The 22,253-nt window shown below is 47.9% G+C and overlaps 7 protein-coding genes across 7 annotated transcripts; 6 read left to right on the top strand and 1 right to left on the bottom strand.

The window, feature by feature from the left end:
• Window positions 1-1,247: 1,247 nt before the first annotated feature.
• TRUGW13939_01469 (uncharacterized protein) lies at window positions 1,248-2,586 on the top strand (the record flags this gene model as incomplete). The annotated part of the gene is made up of 3 exons (XM_035484669.1): window positions 1,248-2,291; window positions 2,354-2,420; window positions 2,477-2,586. Coding segments are annotated over 3 exons (1,221 nt in total), but the record flags the coding sequence as incomplete, so codon positions are not given.
• Window positions 2,587-3,076: 490 nt separating this feature from the next.
• TRUGW13939_01470 (uncharacterized protein) lies at window positions 3,077-4,324 on the top strand (the record flags this gene model as incomplete). Its single annotated transcript, XM_035484670.1, has 1 exon — window positions 3,077-4,324. The coding sequence occupies one exon, from the start codon at window positions 3,077-3,079 to the stop codon at window positions 4,322-4,324; it is 1,248 nt and encodes a 415-aa protein (XP_035340563.1).
• Window positions 4,325-4,860: 536 nt separating this feature from the next.
• Window positions 4,861-5,860, top strand: TRUGW13939_01471 (uncharacterized protein; the record flags this gene model as incomplete). The annotated part of the gene is made up of 2 exons (XM_035484671.1): window positions 4,861-5,234; window positions 5,302-5,860. 2 exons carry the CDS (start codon window positions 4,861-4,863, stop codon window positions 5,858-5,860), a joined length of 933 nt encoding a protein of 310 aa, XP_035340564.1.
• A 1,418-nt stretch (window positions 5,861-7,278) lies between these two features.
• Window positions 7,279-11,941, top strand: TRUGW13939_01472 (uncharacterized protein; the record flags this gene model as incomplete). The annotated part of the gene is made up of 2 exons (XM_035484672.1): window positions 7,279-11,390; window positions 11,452-11,941. The coding sequence occupies 2 exons, from the start codon at window positions 7,279-7,281 to the stop codon at window positions 11,939-11,941; spliced, it is 4,602 nt and encodes a 1,533-aa protein (XP_035340565.1).
• A 1,702-nt stretch (window positions 11,942-13,643) lies between these two features.
• Window positions 13,644-15,029, bottom strand: TRUGW13939_01473 (uncharacterized protein; the record flags this gene model as incomplete). Its single annotated transcript, XM_035484673.1, has 6 exons — window positions 13,644-14,011; window positions 14,068-14,129; window positions 14,188-14,567; window positions 14,626-14,696; window positions 14,763-14,799; window positions 14,862-15,029. The coding sequence occupies 6 exons, from the start codon at window positions 15,027-15,029 to the stop codon at window positions 13,644-13,646; spliced, it is 1,086 nt and encodes a 361-aa protein (XP_035340566.1).
• A 1,550-nt stretch (window positions 15,030-16,579) lies between these two features.
• On the top strand, window positions 16,580-17,971 carry TRUGW13939_01474 (uncharacterized protein; the record flags this gene model as incomplete). The annotated part of the gene is made up of 4 exons (XM_035484674.1): window positions 16,580-16,880; window positions 16,958-17,085; window positions 17,156-17,338; window positions 17,393-17,971. The coding sequence occupies 4 exons, from the start codon at window positions 16,580-16,582 to the stop codon at window positions 17,969-17,971; spliced, it is 1,191 nt and encodes a 396-aa protein (XP_035340567.1).
• A 932-nt stretch (window positions 17,972-18,903) lies between these two features.
• On the top strand, window positions 18,904-21,117 carry TRUGW13939_01475 (uncharacterized protein; the record flags this gene model as incomplete). The annotated part of the gene is made up of 9 exons (XM_035484675.1): window positions 18,904-19,095; window positions 19,159-19,245; window positions 19,305-19,806; window positions 19,860-19,952; window positions 20,013-20,127; window positions 20,180-20,246; window positions 20,308-20,472; window positions 20,529-20,670; window positions 20,738-21,117. 9 exons carry the CDS (start codon window positions 18,904-18,906, stop codon window positions 21,115-21,117), a joined length of 1,743 nt encoding a protein of 580 aa, XP_035340568.1.
• Between the last annotated feature and the right edge of the window lie 1,136 nt (window positions 21,118-22,253).

Raw genomic sequence — 22,253 nt, forward strand, 5'->3', positions numbered from 1 at the left:
TCGATATTCACTTAAAAACGAGTTTTCCTGCAGTAAGTTATTTTTTCCCTTGGATCAGTCACGGATCGTGCGCTCCGAGAAATCATGGGGCCCAAGGATCCATAATGTATGCCCTGGAACAGGCCCCAAGGATGTTCGCTGAGCGCCTGATCGTGGCCGCCACCACCAGTTGACCAGTGGTGATCCTCGCCTTGCGCCACAAACTATTTAATAGTGGATATGGTTGACTGGGGTTTCCTAAGTATGGTGGGCTTTTTTTGGATATATTTATCACGGCTTTATTTTGAGTCCTATTCTACTCCTTCTACATGTTAACTTCAACATTTTTGAAACTACGTACTATGTAGTAAGACAGTCGAAAATATATTGGGACGAGAGACTAAATTATTCATTCACAATGTTCACAACTCCAACATTGAAGCACTCATGATACCCATGCAACCACAGCCGTATTCGGATGCTGGTGCTGGTGCGCGGGCAATCAGCCAGCTAGGCAGTTGGGATTCGTGGGTCTTCTTATTTAGCACTCCACAAGACGATATATGTTCACGGATCTTGTACGGCAAATACTCTCTACATATGTATGTAAAGCGCTGCCTGCAGGTGGTTCATTTCAAATGTTGGTCCTGTGGACATAGGATACCAGACATTACATATGTATGCTGAGCCACATGAGACAGACTGGATTGCCACTCCAAGGCGCCAATCATAAAGCAGCGGCTGAGAATCGCCACGAGAGTTGCAGGTTTCGAGGTAAAGTTGTCTTGTTTCTGTCGGCTGGGGACGGAGATACGACATATGGAAGAAATCGACATGTTATTAGGAGATTGATACCTCCAATAATCCTTCAAATACTCAATTTTAGCCGTAGAATAGAAAACGGGACTAGTTTTTCTTTAGTGCTATCCATTGATTGATGGCCTTGGTCCGTTACAATGCATATGTAGTAACGGAACCGGAATTTGGTTCCGCTTGCCACTATAATGACATATTTGCCCCGACAGTGGTGATTTTCTTCCATAGACGTGAATAGGAATATGAATAATAGTGAAAGTTTGGATTACTGCCTTCAAACGTGCTGAAGATTACTATCAATGTTGTGGTTATTTTCACCTACCTAAATCATCGAAATTTCTACCTGCCGTCCTTCAACATTTTTTTTACCAAATTCAGGATGACAGAAGTCGCACCGTGCGTTCTATATTGAAGACCACAATGCTCTGCTAACGTAATGATTGCTGTACAGGCCAGTATGCACCACTCAGTACAAACCCCATCCAACCGAGATGATGAAGGCTGCCGTATGGATGAACCCGTGGAACATTGAACTTAGAGACGTGGCCAAGCCAGTCATCACCGAGCCTGCCGATGCCATTGTCCGTATCACGCACAATACCATATGTGGCTCAGACCTACACTTGTACGCGGGCGAGCTTAAAGACTACACACGACAGGGCATGATTATGGGCCATGAAGCTATTGGCTTTGTGGCCGAGAAAGGCAGCGATGTGAAACAAGTAGAAATTGGCGACCGTGTTATCATCCTACCCATTATCGCGTGTGGGAAATGCAGCTATTGCGAACGGAAGGAGTTTTCTCTGTGTGATAATACAAACCCATCAAAGAAAATGGAGGGGCAATATGGGTATCGTATATCGGGCTCTTTTGGCTTTTCCGATGTCATGGGTGGCTTTCCGGGGGATCAAGCGGAGTACTGCCGTGTTCCCAATGCCGATTTAACCTGCATAAAAGTGCCAGTTCACATGGATCCAAAGAAACTACTAGGTCTGGTAGATGTGACAACCGCAGCGTGGCACGGATGCGAACTGGCTGAAGTGGGTAAGGGAGACGTTGTCGGAGTATGGGGATGTGGCCCAGTTGGGCTCTCAATCCAGCGTCTCGCAATGATACGCGGAGCGAGTAAAGTATACGCCATCGACAAAGACCCCAACAGGCTCAAAATCGCCGAGACACATGGCATGATACCCGTGGACCTTGTCCCTCACTCTAATGTTTCCGACTATATCCTTTCGGTGCAACCCAATGGACTGGACTGCGGTATTGAAGCCAGTGGGTTCCGGAGCATCAACACGACCAAGCATTTGGCCATGCGGACGACAGGCGCAGAGACAGACAGCGGGGATACAGTCCATGCAGTGCTCAAGTCCACCCGGAAAGGTGGCCATGTTGCTCTTATTGGGGATTTCTTTTACGGCACGAATGATTTCCCAATTGGTATGGTAATGCAAAAGGGTATTACGATCAGGGGTGGTTATTTGCCTGCTCAAAAGGTAATTAGGGGCATCTGGGGCCGTTGGGTTTTCAAAGTACTTATACTGATATATACATGTAGTATTATCCCCAGCTCTTGGAACTTGTCCAAACCAAATATGACCCTTCATGGATGTTTACTCATGATGGTGAGTATACCATATGATCTGCAAAGTATGCATATTGAACGCTGAATAAAATTAAGATGAGTTTGAGAATATCGGCAAGTACTATAAACTATTTTCACGTCATCAAGTTCCGGGAGGACTCAAAGTTTGCCTGACGACAGCATACGGCCGCAGTATACAGGCTTAGGTCAGTCTGTGTTGAGATACAATTTACCCTATTGTTAAGAATAAAGTTGTCGGTATAGAGCTGGGGCACGTAAAAAAAATTTAAAAAAACAATATGTCTCTGTTAATTGGGTCATCTAGGCTACTATTGCCACAAAATATATCTAAAAATATACACGCACAATCTTATTTGGGTTAGCATGCTATACTATATTTCGGTCCCGAGAGGTGGCCGTAACGAAGGCCCGTGGCCGGAAATCTGACAAAACGCCCCTCTGCCATTCCGCGTCAAGTTAGACGACTTGCAGTAAACGAAGTAGCGTGAGAAATCTCAACAACCAAGGAGAAATTCAGAGGCATGATTTCATGACGCTCCGTGTTGCAAGAAAATATAAAGGACGGAATATTCCCAAGTAATCTATCTGCATAACAACAGTTTCTACCCCCAATCTATCACCTCTAGTTCATCTCGCTATTTTCCAAGATTGCAAAACACTTTTAAACTATCTACTATGTCTACCAATACAACGAACAGCACGGTCCTTATCGCAGGTGCTGGACTCGGTGGACTGTGTCTCGCCCAAGCTCTAAAAAAACATTCAATTCCCTTCAAAATCTTCGAAAGAGACTTGAAACAAAACTTTCGAGCCCAGGGTTATCGTCTCCGCATATCCGAATTCGGCATCTTATCCCTTCAGTATGCCTTGAACGACGAAATATGGGATCTTTTCGAAAAGTCTGCGGCTTTATTTGAAGCATCGAGGCCAGGATCACGCATCAACACCTTGACTGCTGAGCCACTGACTCAGGGTGCACTCGGTGGAGGACCACCAGCAGGCGCGCATGGTAATATGACGCCCTACACAGTGGACCGCACGACGATGCGCGACGTCCTTCTAACGGGGCTTGAAGATGAGTTGCAGTTTGGAAAAGTCGTGACCCGTTATGAGGAATCTGCCGATGGGGTGACCGTGTATTTTAATGATGGCTCGTCCGAGACCGGCGCGTTTCTCGTTGGTGCCGATGGGGTGAAGTCGACCATTCGTCGACAGTTGCTGCCAGACTACCCATATCTTGATACCGAAATGAGAATGCTGTTTGGAAAATCACCCATGACAACAGAACTCAAGAGCAAATTTCTCGACAATGCACAAAGCGGGATGTCACTGTTGTATGACGACGGTTCTATGGACAATGGACCAAAAACAGGAGTTCTTGAGGCAATCAAGTTTCCGCAGGGTAAGGCTGTGGCACATATATCCCTGCCAGACGACTATATCTACTGGGTCCTGGTGGTTCGCAAAGAGCATATGCCGATTCCAGACGCCGAGGTTCTTCGCTTGGATAACGAGGCGTCATCAGACCTCGCGCTTTCGTTGACGGAGAAATGGCATCCTCGCGTCCGGGCTATCATTGAGCTCCAGGACAGGACACAAACATCGACACTGAGAATGAGTTCGGTTGACCCGGAAATGCCAGATTGGGAGGCTACAGGCAGAGTTACCTTGCTGGGCGACGCCATCCATGCTCTTCCGCCAACGGGCGGTGCTGGTGTCAACACGGCATTGCGTGATGCAGCAGATCTTGCTCGAAAGATTTTCCAGGCTGGCGGCAGTGCAAATATCACACGGGATATTGTTGCAGAGTATGAGACGGGTCTGAGGGACTTTTCTAGGAAATGGGTTGCTATGAGCTGGGGGGCTGGGCAAAAAGCTTTTGGTTTGAAATCGCGAGAGGAATGTGGAAAGCTCATATTCTAAGGGTCTCATATTTATTTATGTTTATTTCATAAAAAGATGTGGTACTTGTAGATAATTGATACTTGTTATTATAGCCGCTGTATACTAGGACTGGTATAGATAGATTCGCCGCTCAAATTCGGAGTTTTGTACAATACAACATTTGGGAAATCCACCAATTTTCTAATAGTAATAATAATAATAATAATACAACTTTTGTAAGAGATAGAATTTACTATTAGTTAATTAAATAGCCCAATTTCGCTCTACATAGTTGCGAGGGGTACATGTAGGTTGCGAGGAGTAAGTTGCGAGTAGTATGACTCACTCTGATCAAGCGGCCATAAATCGGCGCTAAATCTGTGAGAGCTCTGGTCACAAATCTGGTTTCTGGCAAAAGAACATGGGAATTAATTGAGGTGTACTTTGATTACTGCTCAGTGTTTAACAATTACATTCGCAGTTATAAGGGTTTCCAAGTTTACACCTGTGAAGTTGATTTTTCTTGTAAAGACATCCATTATTTACTCGGGAATATCGGAAAGGGACGACACATCATGGCAACGAACGCAGACAAATTGACGTCCGATCACATCGACCAATATCTGGAATACATTGAAATAGCTCAGGAGTTCAAGATAGCTCAGAAACCCGAGCTCAATATTGCCTTTCTCACGGCGCTGCATGTCCACCACATTGCCGCGTTTCCCTACGAGAACCTGTCGCTTCATTATACCCAGAAGGTGAACATCAACCTCAACGCACTTGCCCTGCATCGGAAATTCCTTCAAAATGGACGAGGCGGGTACTGCATGGAAACCAGCATTTTATTCAACTACGTTCTGCGCGCATTGGGGTTTAGAGCATATCTGACGGGGGCGCGTATTCGGTTGAGGAAAGATGGGGTTCCTCAAGGTCCTTATAGTGGATGGTAAATGACCGAATCTGTGTCAAATTCAAGTCATAAAAATAAGGAACCTCACTAATTTCTTCGGTAGGCGCCACATTGTTAACATTATCACCTTCCCCGATGGCAGCCGCTATTCATGCGATGTTGGCTTTGGGGGTGACGGGCCCACGAAGCCTCTCCCCCTGGTCAGTGGACATATAGTTCCCAACCTCGGGTCCCAGGAGATTCGCCTGTTGCACGACACCCTGCCGGAGCATCTGACGGAGGGTCAAAAAGTGTGGATTTACCAGTACCGAAACAGCACGGACAAGCCGTGGAACTCCTTCTATGCCTTTGCAGAAAATGAATGGGCACCGACAGAGTTTGATGCAGTCAATTACTGGGCCAGTACTCACCCGGACAGTTTCCAGACGTATATCATGTTGATTGTTCGGTTTTTGCGGACCCCAGGTAGCGACGAGATTTATGGCAAGGTGATGCTTGTTAATGGCGAGGTCAAACGGAACCTTGGCGGTAAGACGTCTGTTGTCTTGTCTTGCAGGACAGAAGAAGAACGCGTCAAGGCTTTGAAAGAGATGTTCAACATCACCTTGACGGACGAGGAGAGAGAGGGAATCCGGGGGAGGTCTTCAGAGCTCCCGTCGTAGGTGAAGTGAATGTTCATGATGGAGGATATTATTCGTGCGGCCATGATGTAGTTGATAGTGACTCGATAGATAATCGCTTTCTATCAGGTTGAAAATACAGCGGTTTGAGATAGACAGGAACACTGGCAATGGAAAGAATTCTCCCCATTTCCAATAAAAAGGACGGGATTAAGAATATTTCCAGAGCACCAGAGTGGTGGAGCCATGACAATCCAATGCCATCAAGAGAAATGTTGGCAATGTTAAAGCGGGGCTTGGATCTCATCGGGCCGCTTGACGGGCGCTAGCAAGGGTGGCCCATAGAGACCAGCTGCGCACCCATGAAAATTAAAAAGTGGGTCATACTTTTCGCAGCGTTTACTCTCCACTTTCATTTGTTGACACTCTCTGGTATAAAAATATACAGAGTACACGCGAGCTATATGTATTTCCAGTGAGGATAAGCACGCTAGACTAATAGAACAATCACGGGCACACTACTCGTACTATGATCAGCCTATAGCTAGGGGTTAACTTGCATATATTACATGTACTGTACGTTTCATCGGCTTCCCCTGGCCGTGATCCGGACTATAAGTAATGCCCGGAAGCAAGCGGAGTCAGTCTGGGGTACAGATATCAACAATAACAACAGATGAAACACGGCCGGAACGCATGAGAGTCCGGGCCACCGGCAGCCAGGCTACCCGGTGCCGAATGCGCTAGCCGTATTGGGAGAGACTAGGCCGAATGTGGCGCTGCCGGAATGGAGCCTTCCCGCCCGCAGTCACGTGCTGCTCTCGATCCGGGAACTGGCCGTCCGGGTCGGCGCTAGAAGCTCTAGAACATGGACCAATGCATACATACATTGCATGGGCAGATCCGTTTCTCTGCAGATACACGTACAAGAGTAGTACGTATATTCGTATAGCCGTACACAGCCATGCCGCTTTTTATGCGCGCATAACTCCGACAGGCTGGAATCTTGGCATCCACAGCGCGGCAGCCAACGGGACGCGCCCGTCGCCTTTGATCTTTTCCAGCACGATATGATTCAGTATTATTCAGTAACACTGACTGCCACGGACCAAATCGCCCGCTACCAAGCTAATACTGCTGCATCCGAGCCGGCCCAGCTGCAATAGGGCTGATAGAGCGCGGCCATCGTCCAAGACCCGTCGCATTCCTTGTCTGTTTCGGACCCGGATCCCTTCGCTGCCGGCATCCCTTATATCTCTGCATTCTTCCCCCTCGTTTCGTCGGTTTTGTGGCTGTCCTTTAATCATTAATATACCCTAGGGAGCTGACTGATACACCCCGACTGCATCTGCATCCTCCTGTCCTTTCACTACGACTCCGATTTCCTACTGTTACTACTTTTCCGTCCGTCGCATGCGAGGACCCAACAACGTGACCTCCGCGACGTGACTGCCGCAGCCATGTTTGCCTCCAACTTCAACAACGACCTCACCCAAGAGACCGCCGGTCCGGGCACCAACACACGCAGCTCGTTCCACGCGCCGTCGTCTCGCCTGCCCCGCGACCTGTCAAGCTCTGCCACCCTGTCGCCGGAATCTGGCCATACTTTTCGCGAGGCAGACCAGTCGACCTTGGTCGGCAGCCCGGACCTGAGCCATGCCCACTCCGTCGAGGGGCTCGACGCCATCCCGGATGAAGAAACGAACGAGGAGAACGTCAAGGCTCTGGCCCGCCAGTATACCCAGCACTCTGTACACACCAGCTCCGACCAGAGCCCGTTCAATGCAGAGCCTGGCTCCGCCCTCGACCCGGCCTCGGACAACTTCAATGCGAGGGCCTGGATGCGAGCCATGTTTAAACTGCGCAACGAGGACAGCGACCGCTTCATGGGCCGCACCGCTGGCGTGTGTTTCCGCAATCTGAGCGCCTATGGCTTCGGTACTGCCGCCGACTTTCAGAACACTGTCGGCAACGTGGGTATGCAGATCGTTGGCCTGGCTCGCAAGGTTATCGGCACTGGCCAGCGTCGCATAGACATTTTGCGGAACTTTGATGGCTTGGTCCATGCCGGCGAGATGCTCGTTGTTTTGGGCCCGCCCGGTTCTGGTTGCTCGACTTTTTTGAAAACAATCGCCGGAGAAACCGCCGGTTTCTCCATCGACGCCGACTCACATGTCAATTACCAGGGGATCCCCTACAGCGATATGCACAAACACTTTCGTGGCGAGGCCATATACACTGCCGAACAGGATGTGCATTTCCCGCAGTTGACCGTCGGGGATACCCTGTACTTCGCCGCCCGCGCCAGAGCCCCCAAGTTCATCCCCGGTGGTGTCACTGCCACGCAGTATGCTGAACACATGCGTGACATGATCATGGCCACCTTTGGCATTCGCCACACCATCAACACCCAAGTCGGTAACGATTATATTCGAGGTGTTTCCGGTGGTGAACGGAAGCGAGTCAGTATCGCCGAGGCTTGCCTCAGCGGCGCCCCCCTGCAATGCTGGGATAACTCCACTAGAGGTCTCGACAGTGCAAATGCCATTGAATTCTGCAGGACCCTCCGTCTCGAAGCCGAAATCTCAAAGGTAACCGCCGCCGTGGCCATCTACCAGGCCCCACAGGCTGCATACGATGTTTTCGATAAAGCCGCTGTCCTGTATGAAGGCCGCCAGATCTACTTTGGAGACGCCAAGAAGGCCAAGGATTACTTCGTCAAGTTGGGTTTTGAGTGTGCCGACCGTCAAACAGATGCCGATTTCTTGACCTCTATGACCAACCCCAAGGAGCGCATTGTTCGTCAGGGCTGTGAAAACATCGTCCCACGCACTCCCGATGAATTTGCTACCGCCTGGAAGAACAGTGACGAGCACAGGGCTCTCATGCAAGAGATTGACCAATACGAGCGAGAACATCCAATCGGGGGTAACGATTTACAGGCCTTTGAGCAATCAAGAAAGTTGCAACAATCCAAACACCAGCGCCTCCATTCTCCCTATACCCTTTCTTATGGCGAACAAGTTTCTCTCTGTCTGTGGCGAGGTTTCAAACGATTGATCGCCGACCCAAGCTTGACATTATCAGCACTTATTGGTAACTTCTGCATGGCGTTGATTATTGCCTCCGTCTTCTACAACCTTCCTACCACTGCCGAATCTTTCTTCTCCCGTGGTGCCCTTCTTTTCTACGCTACCTTGATGAGTGCTTTCAGTTCTGCCCTCGAAATTCTCATCATGTACGCCCAACGGCCGATTGTCGAAAAACACACTCGCTACGCCCTTTACCATGCCTCTTCCGAAGCCTTTGCATCTGCATTGACTGACATGCCCTACAAAATTCTCAACACGATTACCTTTAATTTACCTCTCTATTTCATGACGAACCTGCGTCGCGAGCCTGGTCCGTTTTTCTTCTACCTCTTGTTCGCTTTCATCATCACCCTCACCATGAGTATGATTTTCCGGACCATGGCCTCGGTTTCACGTACCCTATCTCAAGCACTGGTGCCAGCCGCTTTGTTCATTCTCGGCCTCGTTATGTATACTGGGTTTGCCATTCCAACAACGTACATGCTCGGTTGGTCCCGGTGGATCAATTACATTGATCCGGTCGCTTATGGCTTCGAGTCGCTCATGATAAACGAATTCACCAAGCGTACCTACCCTTGCACTACCGTCACACCCCCCTATGGATCATTTCAACACGGTTTCTGCAATGCTGTCGGTGCTGCACCCGGTGAGAACTTTGTTGACGGTGACGTTTACCTCAAGTCTGCCTACAACTACGTCGCATCCCACCGATGGAGAAACTTTGGTATTCTGTGCGCCTTTATGGTGTTCTTCTTTGCCGTCCACCTTCTCACCACCGAGTACATCCAGGCCAAGAAGTCCAAGGGTGAGGTGCTAGTTTTCCGCCGCGGCCATATCCCCGAGGAAATGAAGAAGGGTTTCACCGATGATCCTGAAGATCTGAATATCCGCGACCCCGGCCCACGCAAGGACGAGGCAAGCGACCATGACTCCACCAACTTCATCCAGCGCCAGACTGCTATTTTCCAGTGGCGCAACCTTTGCTACGACATCAAGATCAAGGGCGAACCCCGGCGCATTCTAGACAACGTTGATGGCTGGATCAAGCCTGGTACCCTCACTGCTCTTATGGGTGTCAGTGGTGCCGGTAAAACAACTCTTCTTGACGTTCTTGCCACGCGTGTGACCATGGGTGTGATCGGTGGCGAGATTTTGGTTGATGGTAAACAGCGTGATGGCTCATTCCAACGTAAGACCGGCTATGTCCAACAGCAGGATCTCCACCTTTCAACTTCTACAGTGCGCGAGGCTCTGATGTTTAGTGCTATCTTGCGCCAACCTGCTCATGTGCCACGAAAAGAAAAGGCCGATTATGTGGAAGAGGTCATCAAGCTGCTTGAAATGGAACAATATGCAGATGCCGTCGTCGGTGTGCCCGGAGAAGGTCTCAACGTCGAGCAACGCAAACGTCTTACAATTGGTGTTGAGCTTGCTGCCAAGCCCCAGCTCCTGCTTTTCCTTGACGAACCTACCTCCGGTCTGGACTCACAAACATCTTGGTCTATCCTCAGTTTGTTGGAGAAGTTGAAGCAGAACGGACAGGCCATTCTTTGCACCATCCACCAGCCCTCCGCTATTCTTTTCCAACGATTTGACCGACTTCTCTTCCTTGCTCGAGGCGGACGAACAGTCTACTTTGGCGCCGTTGGAGAGTCTTCGCGAACAATGATTGATTACTTTGAGAGAAACGGTGCACACAGCTGTCCTGCCGGCGCCAATCCAGCAGAGTGGATGCTCGAGGTCATTGGCGCTGCTCCTGGCTCCCACACTGAAGTTGACTGGTTTGAGACATGGCGAAACTCGCCCGAATATTATGACGTGATCGCTACGCTGGATCAAATGAAGGCTGAAAGGTCCAAAATCTCAGCCGAGACGTCTGAGACAAACAAGGCCGACTACCAGGAATTTGCTGCATCATTCTTCATGCAATATCTCCAAGTGCAGAGGCGTGTCTTTGAGCAATACTGGCGCACACCAAGTTACATCTACTCCAAGATCGCTCTCTGTGTTTTCACTGGTCTTTTTATTGGATTCTCTTTCTTCCACGCAGAAAATACTCAACAAGGTCTTACCAATCAGATGTTCGGACTCTTCATGTTGATGACTATCTTTGGTCAATTGTGCCAGCAGATCATGCCAGTTTTTGTCTCGCAGCGGTCACTCTACGAAGTTCGTGAACGCCCCTCTAAGGCTTTCTCATGGCAAGCTTTCATCCTTTCAAACATTGTCGCCGAAATCCCCTGGAACTTTGTTTGCGCAACCCTTCTCTTCTTCTCTTGGTACTACCCCATCGGTATATACCGCAACGCGGAGCCAACCAACAGTGTCACTGAACGAGGTGGTTTGATGTGGATGCTAGTTTTCCAATTCTTGATGTTCACCTCGACTTTTGCGCATATGATTGTTGCTGGTATTGAAACGGCTGAGACGGCGGGTAACATTGCCAACTTACTCTTTGCTATTACTTTGATCTTTTGCGGGTAAGTTCTGTCTTGGAATTTTTGTCGGTTTATCGCTTGCTAACTTGTTTTCCCCCAACAGTGTTCTTGCCGGCCCAAACGCCTTGCCGGGTTTCTGGATTTTCATGTACCGTGTCTCGCCATTCACCTATCTCATCGGTGCGATGCTCTCGGCCTCAGTTCGCGACACTACTGTCACTTGCGCTGCGAACGAATACCACGCCTTCACTCCTCTACCTGGTCAAACATGTTATCAATTCATGGAGCCATATATCGAACAAGTTGGCGGGTATCTTGAGGCTAGCACCGTCAATGCAACCGACAGTTGCTCCTACTGCTCCATTCTGGATACCAACAAGTTCTTGGAAGCAGAATCGATTAAAGCAACTGATATGTGGCGCGACTTCGGCATCATTTGGGCCTTCATCGCGTTTAATGTCGTGGGTGCCTTGGCTTTGTACTGGCTAGCGCGTGTCCCCAAGAAGAACGGGCGCAAGGTGGAGGAGCAGGCTTCTAGTCCTTCTTCTCCTGGCGAAACCACGCCTCCTGTGACCGGGACTGAGAAGGCTTAGATTGTGAATTCTTGTTTTTTTTTTTTTTTTTCGTCCTGCTTTTTCTATGTTTGTTTGTTTTTCCGATTTTGTGTGATTTCGCTGTAGCATATTATTTTTTTTTAATTGGGTTTATTCATAGATAAAAGGGTACAACACTCTAGATAGCATTTACAACAAGCGTTTGTCATTCTTCTTTTGCTCTAGTCCTAGATGTTCCAAATGTGTTTTTTAAGGCTCTTTAATGGCATGCCCTAAAAGCTCAAGGCCGATCACAGTAAGCCTAAACACCCCAAGCACCTCCAGCTGCCTAGGGGAAGCGGCGAGGAGCTTGAGTGTACCCAGCCTTGAGAAGTATAGAGTAGAGAACCGTATCCAACCAATCCCATAAGCCAGCTGAGACTGAGATTCAGATCAGCAGTGTATAAAATCGATAGAATATAAGAGCTAGACGTACTACCTTGTTTCTCTCGCCCGATATTCATGTTTGACAATAGCCAGTGCTATATTCATATCAGTGATAAAATGCCGTTGATCGATGGTGCCACGATAGATGGAAAGTTGAGTCTCCGGCCGGCTTCTCCATGTTGCAAACCGATTATCAAAACATCGGAGACAATGGGATTCATGCTGATATCCTCATTCTAAAATCCACATTGCAAGACTGACTGGAAAATAACAATGCGACATGTGCAGATATTCAGGGGATTCTTTATATAGTGATTGGTTCCCCATTTGGATTCTCGAGTTGGCACAGAAACATTCAGCGGTTATTTTTGTACGCAAACCATCGAATGTTACCAGAACCCTCGGGAATTAAATCAAGCATCTGAAATTGCTGACTACAGTAAATCAGCGTCATCCTCGCTTCCTCCTACGAGTGGTATACCGCCACGGACCTCCAGTGTCTCTTGTCATGGACCATGCGGATAACCTGATTCCCGGTCAAATCGTGACGAGAAATACAGAAGGCCTCATATTTGAGCTATTCAGAGGCAGTATTTTCCATGGGAAGTATGTAGAGTTCTACCTGCGGGGCTCTGATAAGTAGCCCGTGCATTGTGATCGCCTGTTTCAAGTTCTACGGCTCGAGCAGCCCGCGGCCCATCTTCCTCGTGGTGGATTGGACATTCTATACTGTTATTTAGGGGTATATATTTGTTCTATTTGTATCCAATATTACATATCAATTGATATAAAGCACATGCGTACCTATGAGATTGGGCAATGAAACTGTCAAAATGATCTAATTATGCATATATATCCATTGATGGTGACCTAGTCATCACAATATGTCCTTTGATAGGAATGTTTACAGGAATGAGCATACCAGCTGATACTGAACTGGGTTGGCTAGCGATGACTCCATGTTAAGAAACCTGAAAATCCGCATCATTTCCAATTTTTAGGAAATTACAGGTGCTAAAATGGGGTGTTGGGTTACTCCTGTACTAGAATTGACAAATTACTTTTCAATGGGTATATAAAAATGCCGAGTTGAACTTCGTCAATTCTAGTCCAAGTGTCATCACTAACGTCACAACATTAATCCCACACTAAGAGGCTGTGTATCAAAACATGAACAATATAATATATACATGAGTATCAAAAAAGAACCCCGAAAAAAAAGTCTATTAAAAAATTATAACCCAAACAATCGGAAATTATTGCATCCCAACTCCTATGTAAAGGGGAAACCCTTTTTTTTCTTTGTTCATACAAATCAGACCGGTAAGCGATCCACGGTCACGTCTGTTCGGACTTGGATTCCTTCAGGCGAGGTCGGGATAATATGTTCGTCCGATTCATTGCCCGTAGTCTCTATCCGGGTTCTGGTGCGCGATGTGGCCTGGCTTCCCTTGGTATGGCTCATATTGTTGTAATGAGACCGACGGGCATGGTCTCCGGTACGACCCGAGGCTCCGTACATTTCATAGTGAGCCAGGTAGCTGCGGTTTGAGGACAAGCCGAACATCCGCTTCAAGTCTGGGAAGCAGAATGCGACAAGTGACTTGAAGGACGGGAAGCATGCGATGAAAACGGCAACGCCGAGTTCGACAGATGACCAATTGAGAGGGTCGACAAGAGTCCCTATACATTTTGTTAACCCTGATGTCAGTTCCGGAAAGGTGTGGGACACGACTCACAGGTGTGGTCCAAAGAGAAGTTGTTCAGATATGTCACTCGAATTATACTCGTCACCACCACACTAGGAAAAGGATTAGCCCAGAATACATGTACAACGGTAGAAGAACTAGGAGACTCACAGAACACCCAAGCTGAACATGAAAATCAGACCTGCCCGCTTGCCGGGTGACATCTTCAGGCTGATCAAGTTGGGAATAGGAAGAGCAAATAGAGCAATGTCGGTCGCCAGCCGGATGCCGAATGAAATATAGTAGAAGCTAAGTAGCTGAAGGCATTTCCCTGGAACAGTATTGGTCGCATCCCATGCCTTGTGAATCGGGCTGCACTGGAAGATGACCACAAACGTCTCCTCGATCGTCTCAGCAATGACTAGTCCCATAACACACCAACAAACAATACCGAATGTTTTTCCAGGGAAGATTTTGAGGTAGAATAGGCAAAACGAGATTTTTATGGCACCAAGAGCCCATAGGTAGGTAAGTTCCGTCACGAAGTCGAGCTGTACGAAGGCGGCATAATCAGCGTGGCTCTTTTTATAGTAGGTAATTCAACCATACCTTGAGGAACATCGCTAAAGTATTAGGATCGGTGACGGTTCCAATATGTTTCCCATAGCCGTAGTTAGTCACTAGATAGCGATCACGTATCAGCGCGAGGTCCAAGCAAACAATCCATTGAAGGCGGTATCACTTACTCAATATACACACAAGGCACTCGACAAAAGTGAAAATCTGTTGTCGTAACTCGAGGTTAGTCTCTTTCGCAAAACAGAAATGCCACTTTGAGATCATACCCATGCGATTAGACAAAAAAGATCGTCGAGTCCAATTCCAGTGAGGTAACGAATTCGCACAAACAGCCGTACAAACAACCCTAAGGAGCTGATGACAATAAGGATTGTATTACACACAATGATAGCTTGCACTTTGGACTCGTGCAAGTCCACCGATGTTTCGGCCATTGCCCTTTCCTGGAGAATCTCCCTGGCGCACCGTTGTCTTGATTTTTGGTTTCAGAATCAGGAGAATAAAGAAGCTCAAGTAAGGTTGATGTCCCCTTATGAAAACGAATGGTGCTTTGAAAAAGGCAGGTAAGAGAGAGAGAGCCGATGTATTCAGGCAAAATGTATACCAAATATTGAAGCCCGCATACGACATTTTAGGCCTCAGCCTATATAAACATATTCTAGAGGCAGAGGAGGGGGAGATAAATATTAATAGAAAAAATGTCGTGTTAATGGTCCTGCAGTGCTATCAACAGTGATAGATCGCTCCAGTGACCTTCAAAATGAGCGTGTTGTGCAGGAAATCAAAAATTCAGGAACTTGTTCGCTGGCTCGTTCATGATTTACAGTGCGGAGAAGTTCCAATAATAAGTTGGTTACAGTCTTCGTATGGAGCAGCTCAGCCTACAACCTTCATTTACTCATTACAACATGCCTGCAGAGTGCAAACTCTGTTCCAGGGTTTAAACTGGAAGAATCCCAAGTCACTAGGATCTTAAAAGTTAGGGGGCAGCAGCAACCCCACTGCAGGCACTTCATACTCCGTAAAGTTAGTGGAACCGCTACAATGGGTGAGACTTGGGAACGCTAGCAGTTTAGTTTTGTTGGCTCTGGCTGGGCTGTCCTTACTAGCCTTCGGGTCCTCGGAGGCTACGGAAGTTAAATTCGCTAATAAATGCTGCATGCAGCAGCTGAACTTCAATTCCGTTTTGAGTACAAGACTGGAAACGGCAGAGCCAGAGCCAGATCCAGCCTATCACAGGAACCCAACAAACCCACCGAGGGCAGCCATTTAGGAGGTTTAGTCCACTTTTGAGCACAGCTTGCTCTGTAAGATCGTGGATTCGTTACGAGGACTACGTACTGGGCCAGAGATCGAGATACCCATTGGCCTAGATGAAGCCCCGTCATCAGCGCAGGACCTTCCTTAAATATTTCTAGTCTCAGGCTTCGGCGAGTTGACTCCCTATGGGTGATCAGCCTACGAAAATCATAGAGTGGATTCTGATTCTAAGCGAACCCATCTCAAAAATTTCGCTATCATTTATGATCATAGTGAGCGAACCGATTGGTATTATTATTACGATACGGGCGTGTTTTTGAACGAGGGATCCGGAATGCTGTGGGCAACGGGGTCTCCAAAATTCCGAGCACTCCCCATGTATGGAGTGTAGTAGTGTACGCTACTGAGTACGCAATAGTGCATTGCCCTTAATTTAGGAGACTAGGAAGTATCAGAGTGGCACGCTAGCACAGCGTCTGTAGTGTGCACTATCATTCGTTTAGACAAAACAGGTTATGATTGCCCCGGGAAAACAAAAAAGTTTTACTTGGATGACAGCGCTATCTTTTCGCCAACCGAATGGCAGAGAGTACGGTTCTTTTCACTCCTGCAACCTCGTACACAGTACACAGACCAAGTCCTCATCATTTTGGGAATAACTCACAATCACAAATCATACCAGCCCCTTTCCGAGCTTCAATATTATTGGATATTCTCTTCCCCCATGGCAGAGACCCCAAACCAACAAGGCGGGCATCATGCCGTTGTTTTTGGCTGTTCAGGAATCAATGGATGGGCCCTCGTCAACCAGTTACTGTCTGGCTATCCTTCAACTAGAACATTTACAACGATCACCGCTGTTGCGAATCGGCCATTCACTCCCCACGATGCTAAGTGGCCCGCCGACGATCGACTGAATATCGTTTCTGGGGTCGATCTTTTGATCGGCGACGACGGGTCCCTAGCAAGAACACTGACTGAAAAGATTCCTTCCGTTGAGACTGTCAGTCATGTATATTACGCTGGTAAGATCACCAGACCGATCCTTCTCCGCACACGGTTTTCCAGGTTGGGGCAATCATTAACGCAAAATGATAAACAGCATATCGGGCTAGCGACAGTGCCCCGGAAGAATGCCGTCTTAATAAGGAAATGCTCCGGGCAGCTGTGCAGAGCCTTGATACTCTTTCCTCCAAACTATCATTTGTCACTCTGATTACAGGCACCAAGGTAGGTAATCCCTGTACCTTATGCGCCGTTGAATACGGAACTTCGCTAACTGTACTTCGGATGATCTCAGGCATATGGTGTTTACCTGTTAGATAAATTCCCTTTCCGGGGACAAGTCCCACTAAAAGAGGACCTTCCTCGGGTTGGCCCCGAATATGCCAAGGATCTCTTCTACTATCACCAGGTAGATCTTCTGCATGAACTCTCTGCAGGCAAGACATGGTCGTGGTGTGAAGTCCGTCCCGATGTCATCGTATGTCACCCTACGCGTGTCACTTCACCATATCTTTCTCACCCTCCCTACTAGGTTGGCGTCGCGCCCTTTGGTAATGCAAACTGCATGGCTCAAACAATGGGCATCTACTTGAGCCTGTATCGTGCTATTGAAGGAGAGGGCGCTCGTGTTTCGTTTCCAGGAAACGAAACTGGGTGGCGTTTGCTTTCGACCGACTCGAACCAGGATATCATTGCTCGCTTTTGCATCTTCGCGTCGTTGAAACCACGAGACAAGGTCCACACCTGTGCCTTCAATATTGCTGACAGTGCAACCCCAGTTGCGTGGTCCCAGCGTTGGCCAGCGTTGGCTGCGTACTTTGGATTGGAAGGCGTAGGGCCAAATGATTCTAGCATTCACCCGACCGAGTACATAGATCGCCATTGGGGTGAATTCCAGGCCCTGTGCCGCAGCAAGGGACTCCAGGAGGACATCATCTACAGGAGCACACATAACACCGGCTCCAGAATGGGCACTCTACGCCTGATGGACTTTGACCGGCCTTTTGATCTCGGCCGCGCTAGGGCGCTAGGGTTTTATGAGGAGATGGATACGGCGACATCATGGCACGGTGCATTTGACCGGGTCCGCAAGGCAAGGATCATTCCGTAGCTGTTTCGCAATTTATTATAGTAGCCCTAACCCTAACCCTAATATCCTCCCGCATCTGCCTGACGCGTTCTCTCAATCCTTGCCCATGGATTGAAACATATGATATCTTGGGTGGTTCTAAGGTCCAGAAACAATAATAAATCTTATTAAACGACATGCATCCTCCCTTGCGCCTTGATCCAAGAGGAGCACTTGAGTTGTGTCCACTGATTTTTACAATGGTGATTAAACTTCCGGATGTTTTCCACAAGCGCGTTCTATGGGGGTCGATTAAGAGACCCACGATTCCAGATATCAATTTAGTGGGCAGCGATCGCAATAAGTACAACCCCAGCTGATTGGCGACCCAGCCAACTTCGAGAGACGGACTTGAGCCGAGCAGGTGGCCCCTGGCGTTGAGTGGTCAGCGCTAGAAATGTAAAAAAACTAAAAATGTTAAATAATCAGCCAGCCATGCATGTAACTCTGCAGGACCCATTGCCCCGCTCGGGTTGGCCGCCGACTATTGCTACGTATTCCGTACTTCATGTCCTATTCTTGCCGACTGCTCCGACCTGGTACATCGGAGAAGCTACCAAATGAGTTTGTAATTATTGACGGCTGTCTCGCCACCATTCGGCTCTGGCACGCAAATCAGCAGTGGACTAGGCTGCATGATTCATGCGTGCCCAGTAGAAAGTGGCCATTCGTTCCTCCCAAACTTGGGATCTCGCGTGGCACGCCAGCCGGCATTTCTTGCATAAACATTGAAAGGTACGTATGAAACTTGATTGCCAAGTCCTTAGTCTCATTTCTGTACCAGCCACATGGGCGTAACGTGGTAGGCGTTGAGAATTTGCATCCCTTTATTATTCCCTCTCATGGCTGTTTGATGCTTCACTCGTTCACGCACGACTGCAAGTCTGACTGGCCTGTCACTCATTTCTCGCATTATGGCAGACTTCAAATCGTCACGGACAGTCGAGGACGGCCCAGTTCCCCCCAGTCCCACGATGTCTACCTCGCCACAGGCTCTGGATCTTGACCACCTGCCAGATGGGTACTATCGCAGCATAAACTTCATTGGGTCGCTAGTCGCTGTGTGCCTTATGGCGATTAGTTTGTACCTAGGCTTCGTCTTGCCGGTACTTGATTCAATCCCTCGAACGCGTTCAAAAAAAGCGATAGGATAGCTGATCCCTTGATAGGTTAACAGTTTGACCGCCATCAATGCCGATCTTGGCCCAGACCCCAGTTACAACATGATTACTACTATGTTTACCCTCATTTCAGGTGTATGAGCTTCTTTCCTTACAATGTCGCTAATGTACACTGACGTTGTTATCTTTCCCAGGTCGCGGTCTTACTGGTTGGCCGTTTTGGCGACATCTTTGGCCGCAGATACTTCTTGATTGGCGGTCAATTCCTGGGCCTGATCGGAGCCATTGTCTGCGCAACGGCCAAGAATGTCCCAACTGTGATCGGTGGGAGCGCACTTTGCGGTCTCGCTGCAGCTGTGCAGTTGACCTTCACCTTCGTTATCGCCGAACTGGTGCCTAACAAAGCGCGTCCTCTGGTTAATGCAGCTATTTTTATCACTACGTTCCCTTTCGCTGCGTTCGGTGGTATTATCGCGCAAAAATTTATCGCTAACACCGAAAAATCCTGGCGCTGGACCTACTACTTGAACATCATCACATGCGGTCTCTCCGTCATCTTGTTTGCGTTTTGCTATTTCCCTCCAGGCTGGAATGTGAAGCACAAGGGCGACTCCAAGTTAAACGCCTTGAAGAAGTTCGACTATCTTGGATTTGTTTTGTATGCTGCTGGTCTTATCCTGGTCCTACTTGGTCTTTGTAAGGATTCGTTACTTCTTAGCTCTAGATTGTCGCGCTAACGCATATCGAAGCTTGGGGTGGTTCTTCGTATCCATGGAATTCTGGACACGTCGTTGGAGTTTTGGTTGTCGGTTTCGTTTCGCTAATCGCATTTGTGATTTACGGTACGCGTTCCCCGTTATTATCTGGCGCTGAAGATATCACCACATACTAATAGAGTATAGAAATCTTTGTCCCCCTTGAACAACCACTCCTACCAATGTCCTTGCTCAAGAACCGTGGTTACACCGCCACCGTCTGCTCCGCCTTGGTCGGTAACATGGTGTACTTTTCAATGAGGTTCGCAGTCCCTGTCTCATATATGCGCCAGATTTATCTAACACTGATCTAGTCTTCTATGGCCTGAAGCTATTCAAGCTTTATTCACAACTGATGCGATCAAAACCGGTTGGCTTTCGGTATGTACCTAAAGCGCTGAATACGCTCCACAAGGCACTAGCTCTAATCATGCATGCGCAGATCTCCACTGGTACTGGTGTTATTGTTGGTGAAATTGCTGCCGGTATCTTGATGAAGCCCCTAGGCCACTCGAAATACCAACTCATCGCCTCGACGGTCATCATCACCGCCTTTTCCGGGGCTTTGGCCGCAGTAAACCAAAACCGGCAATCGCTCGGCATTGCGGTATGGACTTGCAAATGTTTTCATGGCTAGATAGTGCTAACGTTTATATGATCTAGTTCACGGCAATTGGCGGCTTTGGTGTGGGCTACCTCGAACTCATCACGTTGATCATGTGTCCTCTGTACTGCAAGCCGGAGGATATTGGTCTTGCGAGTGGATTCCTCGGATCGGCAAAGCAAGTTGCCGGAACTATTGCCAGTAGGTTCTTTCTTTTCAGCGCGCTTCAAGCGTTGGAGCCATGCTAACATATAATTCTTTCCCACAGCCGCAATCTATATTGCTATTCTCCAGAACCGTCTCACCACTAACCTACCCCGTGATGTTTCGGCGGCAGCTCTTGATGCGGGTCTACCAAAATCCTCCCTGGTTGATCTTCTTGAAAATGTCAGCAGCGGTGATCTGAGCTCTGTCCCCGGCATTACCGACAATATCATTGTTGTCGTGACCGATGCGGTCAAAACGGCTTACTCGCAGTCTTTCCAGACCGTATTCCTGGCTAGTATTGCATTTGGAGGCATCGCTGTTATCGCTGCCCTGTTCTCTGTTCCGGTTGACGAAAAGCTCGACAATGTTGTCGCAGCCAAGTTGTCTGGGACAGGCGCTAGCCAAGAGGCATTTAACGAGACGGAGAAAACGCACGAGTAGTAATGAATGAATCGACAAGAGGGAAGGAGAATCTACATAATAAGTTGTTTTCACTAATTAGGCTATATATATACCTTCTTTTTAATACCTTTTTTGAGGAATAAGTTATGGATACCAGTGGCTGATCTGTTGGCCCTACCCTAGATGAGTTTGTAGAAAAAGCAACACCTGAGAAATGGCGTACTAGTCTCGTATTTGGCATTATTACGTATTACTATTATTAGCATACAACAGAGTTATGTACATGATCAAACCCTTTGCCGCTGACATTATTGCGGAAAGGATTGTCCGTGCCACGGGGAAACTCCGTACGATCGCGAGATTACGGAGTAGATCCACTTCTCTGTCAGAAAATCGGCTTTTTTAAAGTGGCTCCAATGCTATTAACTTCAATATTATTGGCAATAAGCAACGACTAAAAGCCAAGTGGGCCTCAGCCACGACCTTCTTGTTCTGTCGACCTAAGAACCCATGGCTGAAGGTTTCGGAGGCCGGAGCATCCAGCGTGGCGCCAGACCCTGAGCCTTGCAAGCTAAAAATAATATGTTGGAAGAAAACTGGATTCTAGTGCCTGGCCATAGTCCTGCGCCTTTCCCGATGGCTCCATGGTCCCGGCTATGGAGACTGCACGAGACCATAGGCATATTCTGCTAAGCTGAGCCGTGCCTGTTTATTTTCTATTTTCTTTTAGAGTTTGGACTAGCCTCATGCGGTGTACACTACAAATTCTGGTCAGCCTGGCCGTGAGAAATTTTTATTATTGAACTTCCTGAGTAGGGCCACAAAAGAGTCTAAGCTAGAGCTATACAGTACAGTAAAACCTAGGATTAAGCATTACCTGGATTAAGCATAACCTTACATTAAGCATAACCTTACATTAAGCATAAGAACACCGTGTCAAAATTGATTTCCCATACAAATATGCTTAATATAGGGGCATACAAAGTCAATTTTTGCATGTAAGGAAGGAATTTTAGAACGTTAAGATAGTCGACAAAGTCGATAAAAAGCAGCAAAAAACCATTGCCAATGTATAGAAAGCTGCTCTGCGCGTAGAGTACCACTTGAAGCCTCATTTATCCCAGTCAGAATTACAACGTATTAATTGGAGGTAAAGATGAGGTTATTCGCACAGG

This window comes from Talaromyces rugulosus, chromosome I (genome assembly GCF_013368755.1).
Source record: "Talaromyces rugulosus chromosome I, complete sequence".
Lineage (NCBI taxonomy): Eukaryota > Fungi > Ascomycota > Eurotiomycetes > Eurotiales > Trichocomaceae > Talaromyces > Talaromyces rugulosus.